Source organism: Phaseolus vulgaris, chromosome 10, assembly GCF_051622355.1.
Source record: "Phaseolus vulgaris cultivar YP4 chromosome 10, ASM5162235v1, whole genome shotgun sequence".
Taxonomy (NCBI): domain Eukaryota; kingdom Viridiplantae; phylum Streptophyta; class Magnoliopsida; order Fabales; family Fabaceae; genus Phaseolus; species Phaseolus vulgaris.
The window spans coordinates 9,066,978-9,075,710 of NC_143507.1; the positions used below are offsets into that span (position 1 = coordinate 9,066,978).

At 28.1% G+C, this 8,733-nt stretch overlaps 1 protein-coding gene across 1 annotated transcript; it reads right to left on the minus strand.

Moving 5' to 3' along the window:
• Positions 1 to 2,041: 2,041 nt before the first annotated feature.
• LOC137819530 (putative WRKY transcription factor 12) lies at positions 2,042 to 8,733 on the minus strand. Its single transcript, XM_068623407.2, has 4 exons — positions 8,137 to 8,733; positions 7,871 to 7,944; positions 6,997 to 7,158; positions 2,042 to 2,452 (listed from the first exon to the last, which is right to left on the minus strand). Exons 1-4 carry the CDS (start codon positions 8,458 to 8,460, stop codon positions 2,290 to 2,292), a joined length of 723 nt encoding a protein of 240 aa, XP_068479508.1. The 5' UTR covers positions 8,461 to 8,733; the 3' UTR covers positions 2,042 to 2,289.

Genomic DNA, 8,733 nt, shown 5'->3' on the forward strand with positions numbered 1-8,733 from the left:
CATTTGCCTTTTCATGGTTTTCTATATGAGTTTGGCTTGGTAACTTGTGATTTGGTGAGTTCTTGAATGTTAAGAACATTGATCCAACTCTTAAAAAGTGTCTAATCATATTCCAACTCTTGTTGAATCCATAACATGTTCATATCATATCCATATCATGTTATTGTAATCACATTAGGAAGTGTTCATTAAAGAGTTAACATAAACAAATAATGGTTGTGGAAATAGTATTGTAGTATTAACATTGCAGGTAGTGCTGGACATTAAGATTGTGAGAGTACACCTAGTCATGGATCACCAAGCATCCTCATCAACATATAAGGGAACATGCGAATTAGTCTTGGTCTCTATGCTTTAGATCATTTCCTAGGATTCAAAGCAGATGTAGAAAGCGACATGTGAGGATCTTTTTACTACACTAAGAGTGCCCCAGTCACTGATAGGAAGATGTATAATTATGCTACAATTGACCTTTAACATTGTTATATTATCAATAATGCACAAAAACTCAATGACCATAGTAATTTGGAAGTACTCTATGTTTGTATTTTGGAATAGGCAGGATTGTGGTTGCCTATATGTTGAGCTTGCAAAAGAAAACTGCAGAATAGAATAAACATGCATTCTTCACAATTTCGGAATACTAGCAAAGCTCACATAATAAAGCTCATATGTAACACACTTTTTATAGACTATAACTAATCATAAAATTTATTTGAAGGATATATGTTGTAGATGATACATTGATATGTACCTATTTTATGTTTGGATCGATATTGATACAATATATTATACCTTTTTTACTTTCTATTAATTTATTCTTTGTGAATTGAAAAAAAAAAGAATTTCTCTATTGTTATGAAGAAAATAACAAAACAAACAAAATATTTTTTGAAAACTCAACTCTTTATAAGGTTATACAACCAACATAAAAAAATTGGAATAAAAAAGTTAACAAATACCAACATAAAAAAATTGGAATAAAAACTATTTTAACAATTTTTATGATAAGTCTATATTCAACCAACATAAAAAAAAAAATTACAAATTATTTAATTGATATAAAAATTGGTTATGTCGCTTATATTCATATTAGTTCTATAATTGACATACAAAAAATCTTATTAAAAAAGTCATACAAGTGATAAACTTTATACTAGATTGATTTGGCTTAGTATAGTTCATGAGATTGAATTTAAATTTTGATATACATTAAACATCATTTGTTTTTGTTAGTTGACTCATTAATTTGTTGCGTTCAAGCTAAAGTGTGTTTTTTATGGGCTAACAGTTTATTAAGCATCTTAAAGAATAAATTATTTTGCATTAGCTTTTAAGGATAGAATCTCTGGGCTGATTTTTCTATTCCGTCCCGCATAAAGGTTGACCCGTGGGTCATCCCGCATACGAAATATTTTTTAAAAAAATAATTTTTTAAATAAAAATTTTGTTTTTATTTATTTAGATGCATTAGGTAAATGATCTCATAATATTGTTTTCACGAGACATGCGTAGTAAAATGTTATTAAAATTTTTGAAATATGAAATATGAGGCTACATGAAAAAAATATGGAGGTGCAGAAAAAAATTTCTACATTTTAAAATTATACCCGTCCGCCCCGCACTTGGCCCGTGCAGGCTACCGGTTATGCGGAGCGGGCCAGCGGAATGAAATAAACAACCCGCCTCACTTTTTTTTCACGGACCGGCCCGCACAGCCCACCCCACTTTGTCACCCCTAATTTTTGTTTTCTGATTTTCAATTTATTTATCTATTTTTCTTCCTCTCCAATAATCTCTTTCACGTCAGTTAACTGACGAGTTAAACAAGATTAGAAAAAAAAAAAGACAAAAGTTAATCAAGAAATTAAAGATAAAAATATAAAATAAAAGTCATATCATAAGGAAAAATTAAATCATGAGAACTTAAATAATAAAATACAATATTTTAAAAGAACTTAATTAAAAGTATCCAAATTTATAAGATACCCAAAACTTAATTAATTCAATTTAAAAAATATAAAAAGTAAAGTTACACAAATTTAAAAAGTAAAGAGACTAAAGCTTCATTTAAACCTTATAATTTGTATAGACAACATATAAATGAGTTCGTTCATCCATAAAAGAGTGTTTAAGCTCACTAACAATATATAAGTACAAGGAAATTATATATATATATATATATATATATATATATATATATATATCCCTCATGAAAAATTGTCACATCTAAATAATTATTAGTACATATTAATTAATAATTAATTAATTGATTACTGAAAGCATTGTTCAAAAAGAAGTGAAACATTCATGCTCTGATGAATTTGAGTCATCAGAAGGAGAATGGTTGTGTCTTCCTTCATAGGTGGTTATTACCATTCGACAATCTTCTGAGAGTCTTTCAACCCTTTTCTTCACCCTACAGTTGTTATGGGTACAACGGTAGTAACTTCTGTTCATCATGTCCAAAAAATTTCATCTCAATTTCATCATCATAACATAAAAACACTAAAGGGTTAAAAATAAGTTTATTTGATGAAAATAAAAACAATTTAATAATCACTTTCTTTAAAAAAAAAAAGTTATATTAAATAACACGTATCATCACATGAAAAATAGTAGATTACAGGTTATATCATTTACCATGTTCTAATAACTTTCAGAGGTAAGATTGTTCAATAGAAGGTTAAATATGAATCATTTAGTGATGATTTAACCTTCATACATCTTAAACACCTACTTATCACTTGACTCAGTAAATAGAAGGTTTTATATCAAAATATTTGGTTATGTAATTTTATTTGATGTATAAGGATGGAAAATACTCATTTTAATTATATTTATTTTTTATTGATAAAAAATATGAAAAATAGTTAAAACTAAAAAAAATCAAACTTATCTTATATATAGATGAGTCTTAATGGTCAAATCTAGAGTTTTGACAACAAATGTTTTGGGAGAAAAAGTAAAACATAATATAGGAGCACCATAGGTATAAATGTAATACTTTTGCAATGTCCCATAATAAAATTTAAGCAATTAATCAAGTTGGCATTTCATTTAAAAAAAATCAATTCAAACTAAGAAAATTAAGAAAAATCAATTATGCTTTTCTCTTCTTTTCTTCTTTTCCAGAAATTGTATATGTCAATTTGGAAGATTTGAGACGAGGGAGTGAGATAGAGAAAATGGCAAAAATAAATAAAATGTTGGAATAGAACTAAAAAAATCGAGGAAGGTGAGTGATAACAAAAAATATATAACACATATTGAGATCAAATATGATAAAAGAGGGTGTGGTTAACAAAATGGGGTTGATTGATTTTTTTTCTAATTTCAAAATATTTTTTTTAATGATGAAGCTGATGTAGCTAAATGATTAAATATTATTGAATATTCTTATAAAAAGATGTCACTAACCATTTTTTTTAGAAGAATCTTATAAATCAAATTTTTTATAAAATTTGAATATAAATAAAAATAAATAAATATACTATTACAAGAAAATCTAATTTTAAAAACTAAAAATAATTAATTACAATATTTACTAAATTAAATATTATTTTAGAGACTAAAAAAATTATTGATTCAAAATTAATTTTTATTATTAATAAATAATTTTTAAATTGATATCTAATTAGTTATCAAAATTTTAGCTACCAATCATTTTATTTTGTAGCTAAAATTTTGCTAATCAATTAAAAACCAATTTAAAAACTATTTATTAATAGTAAAAATTAATTTAGATATCTCTAAAATAAAATATAATTTAATCAATATAATAATTAATTTTTTTTAAAATTAATTTTTATTTAATAATTTTTTAATATATATATATATATTCACTATTACTAATATTGTTAATGAAAAATATATGTTTTGTTATAATGCTCTAAATAGAGTTAATCAAAGTTAGGTAATGCATCTTTTCAGGAAGTTTTCAGTTGTTAAACAACACTTGTTAGATTCAGACAAGTCTCTCTCACTGTTAATTTTTTTTATTATATTTTCCAAACATATGACTGTTTCCTAAGTTCCTATGTTCCTGAAGTGACTTTTTTATTTTTCCAAAGCAACTTTTTCATCTTCCTAATTCCACTTCTAAGTACATACCTTTAAGTACACTTTTGTAATCATCTTCTTCTGCAACCAAACCAGATTAAATTCACCATCTCTTTCTTCTTTTCTTTGGGATCATTATTCATTCTTTCACCACTCTTTAACCATTTTTCTTTGCTTCATCAACTATATCTATATATAATACCCAATAAAACTACACAACTTTCTTCCATGCACGCAACATTACCATACACTTAGTGATCTATTACCTTCACTCTAAGTAACTTTTGTTTACATCAAATACAACTTTTGTTTTATCTATCATGTTTCATATGTATCCTTATTTTTTGTCCTTTATTTACTTCATTCTCTTCAAAAAGTTGTTGAAAAATGTATGATGTGGTGTGCATGCTTAGGAAAACTAATTTGGTTCTTAAATTTTTGAAAGAAAAAAATAACTTTGTTTATTTTTAGCATAAATGTTTTTTCATAACTCTTTCATGGAATCTTTGATCATACTAACCTTCTATCTTTAAGGAAAACTAATGAAACTTTTGAAATATAGAAAAATAAAAAAATTAATGTTTTATTATTAAAAGTCATTTTTTCTTCAACTAAATGAAAAAATGCATCATAATTTGTGTTATATTTATATATTTTCTCTGTATATTTTTCTCTCATCTAAATATCATTACTGTGTTTAAATCAAATGTCCATTTACTATAAATAAAGCTGCTACAGGCATGAACCTGGGTTTAGAAACTCACAAAGAAGAAGAGAAACAAACCACTTCCTTTTGTTACTTTTTTTAATTAATGGTTTTTCAAATAAAAAAAAATGTTTTTTATTTGTTATTTCAAGATAATATTTTTTTTTTTTAAATTACACTCTAAATTTTATTAATATTTAAATTAAAATATAAAAAATTACACGATTTTTTTGTTTTAATAAAAAGCATCAAACTACTATTATAATTAAAGGAATAAAAGGAGTATATGTTAGTAACAAACTTTTTTTTAATAGTGGCTAAGTAAAAAAAAAATCTTTATTTAAAAAATAATTAACTTATGTAATAATGCATGTCTTTTGACTATATAAACTTATCATCATAACAAGGATTTACTTGTCAAATATTGTAGGCTACATGACTGGTATCTTAATATTAGATTCTGCTAATTACATTCTAGTTAATCAGTGATTATATAGCACTAACCTAATTTTGTCTTTGAAAACACATTAGTCATTTTTAATATGATATTCTAACTTAGTATAACTTACTTCCTCAATCTTAAAATAACTTCAATTTTAATCTTTAAAAGAAATTAAATGAACCGACTTTCAGTTTTCAATAAAATATTAACTTTTTTTTTTTATTTACTTCAAATAACTCACAGCCTCTGTGTATTCATAAATTTAAAAATAGTGAAAAAAAAAATTATACAGAAAATTCATCTTGGAATATGAATGAAGTTTAATTTCTTTTTAGAAAAAAAAAATATTAAATATTTGAGGGATGTTAAATCCTATTACAAAATAAAATATTTTTGCCTAATCCAGAAAAATCATAAAAAATGGATTCAAACCCTATTACAAAAGAAAAGATTTTTTCCTAACCCACAAAAAAAATCATAAAAAATGGATTCAAACCCTAGTACAAAATAAAAGATTTTTGCCTAACCCAAAAAAATCATAAAAAATGGATGAAGTTGAATAATCATAAAAACTTGTAATATGATAATTAAAGCCGAAAAAAGGAAACAAAAATACACATACATACATATATAACATTTTTTGACGCAGAAAGAGAAAAAAAGAAAGAAGAATATGTAGGGTTTTGTTTCACATTTTAGCCTTGGGAAGTTGGATTGAAAAAATTAGGTTAATGTTGATGAATTAGAATGAATGAAAGAAAAGGTTTTGGTGGAAGTGAAGGGTAGCTTTTTAGTGATGGGTGGAAGAAGTTGGTCAGAAAAACAGCATGAGCATTGGATGGTTTGGGAACATAGGACAAAGGAGGGGACCCTATAGCATTCACTATTGTCAAAACTCTAATAATAATAATCCACTAAATATATTCTCAAGAATATTTCTTTTCCTTTTTACTTCCCAATAAACTCTTTTTTTTAATTACCTCAACAAAGAAAAGCCTATATTTCAGTCTGTACCATCAATCTTCTCTACTCACAAGTCCATTGAAAGCAACATCTTGAATCATTCCTTCAGTTTTAGCCAAGATTCTCATCACTCTCTCTTTCTCTCTCTCTCTCTCTCTATTCTTCTTAGTGTTTTCAGTTTTTAAGTAATGTTTGAAACAAAATCTATGATAACTACACTTGCTTCACCTCTGAATTCAGATTCATTGGATTAGACATACTTGTTAAACATTTTGTATGTCTTTTCCAGTTTTACTTGGTTCAACCTTTGATTCTGGTGTCAGTTTCACTTACTTGGTTCGAGTTTGAAGTTTCATTATGGTGAATAAGGGTTGAAATATTTTTTAATTCTGTGATTTGTGATTGTATTTAGGTTTAGATTTTGTGTATAAAGAGTTAAAATGTCTCTTAAATACTTCTATAAATTTATTTTATTTTTTATTAATAATAAAAAAAATGATTATTCCACCACCGACACATGTATATTTCCAAAAAATGACATCTTACCTTCATTTCTCCGGGTATAATGCCACTGATGTAGCCAATGTACTCAATATATATATAGGTTTTGATTTTGCATTTGAAAGAGATATTGCATTTTCTTAGAAAAAATGAGTTTTGGAATTCTCTCACCAATTATGTAAACAATATTCTTATATAAAGAACACATATCTGTTATTGTAACAACATCAAACTGCACAAAAACTTTTTTTGTGTTTAAGAACTTCATGTATGTTCTTCATACTATATAATCAAGGGGTAAGATTGAAAGAATTGTTATTACCTTGGGTGAAGGCTATTCTTCACAACTTTCTGACCATACTTCCTCCATTTGTAACCATCATCAAGCACATCCACATCACTTCTTGTTTGGAAACAAAACCGTGGTTCTCTCAGCTTCCTCCTTACTTTCACCTTGTTCTTCTCTGACCCTGAACTTCTCCACCTACAATACACAGTAACATTTTTTTTATGAGGAATAAAAATGAATCAATTTAGAATATTTTAAGATGTTCGAACCCTTTAACGAGAACAGATATTATGATTCTGGGTAACTTAAAAAACAACATCAAACAAAAACACCCTAAAAAAGAGTGGCAAAAAGAGTGAGCCCCATAGCTATACATGAACACAGTAACATAATTTCAAAATACTGATGCAACTCCCCATGACTTTGTTTAACATATATACATCACTTGATCCTCAAGTTCTTCTCCATCAAACGGCTGTTTTTTTCTTAATCACTTCAAAGCAAGATTAATTAATCTTCAACTACACAAAGTTAAGAATAAAACGAAAAAAGGTTATGATCTTTTTGAAGAATAAATGAAGCCTGATGGACTAGTGGATTCGAGTATCAATGAGTATCAAGACTTTTGAGTAGCATGCTCTTCCTCATACCCCGAGAGAGAGAGAGAGAGAGAGAGAGAGAGAGAGAGAGAGAGAATAAGTTGGAGTACAAAAGCAAGCTCAGAAAGAAAAAGAAGCAGTCACTTCCATATATGGTAGAGACCTTCAGATTCTTCGCAGAAACCTAAAGAATATCTTCTTGGGCATCTAAATTAAATATTTACGTGCATGCAGAGAGAGAGAGAGAGAGAAAGAGAGAGATTGAAATCAGAAAGATGTGTTTTGCAAGAGGATATTACTGTATATACCATGTGTTGTTGCCATCACTGGTATTTCCGGTGCAATTTTCATCATTGACAGCTTTAGGATCCAGTGTTCTCACCTGAAAGTTCATGGTACCATTATATAAAATAAGCAAAACCGTTTCATAGAAAACTGATCAAAAGGGTATACCCTAAAATTGAAAGAGACTTACATACAAACAAAAATAAAGTAAAACCTATAATTAGGTAAAAGATCATAGTTTATATGAATAGATAGATATAGACATATATAATAATAAACTAAACAACACCTGTTCATTATTCCAAGAAGTTCTGGATGCAAGGTCATTATGGTTAAAACCAATTGTTGCAACTGATCCAGAAGTGGTGGTGGTGGCAGTGATAGTAGTGGTGACTGCGGCTGTTGCGGCGGCTGTGTCGCCGCCGCCGCCGCCATCAACGTTTAGAGACTGAGAGAGCTGAGAAGATTGGGATTGAGCTGAGGGTGCCAAGAAGCTAAGAACCTGATTTTCTTCAAATTGGACAAAACCCATTTCATGGATTGCTTGTGGGGTGTTGGTGAATGAAACCTGAAGATCATAGCTGGGATTAACAACACCTCTCTCTCCTTCCATACCCCTTTTGAAATTGGTTTTGAAACCACCTTTGATTGTGGTTTTTCTTGGTCTTATAGGTGGATCGTGTAGAAGAAAAAGTTGTAGGCCATGTGAAGATGGAAAGAGGGTGTAGCAGGAACAGGTGTTTGAGGTTTGGTCAACAGAGGTAGGTGTTTGTGTGTTGTGTGTTGGCAATGAAATTGTGAAGGGAATGTTTTGTAGGAGAATTATTCCTTCCCCCTGTGCTTAAGGGAGTCTATTCAAAGTCTTGTGCACTCTTTTTTCTCTCTC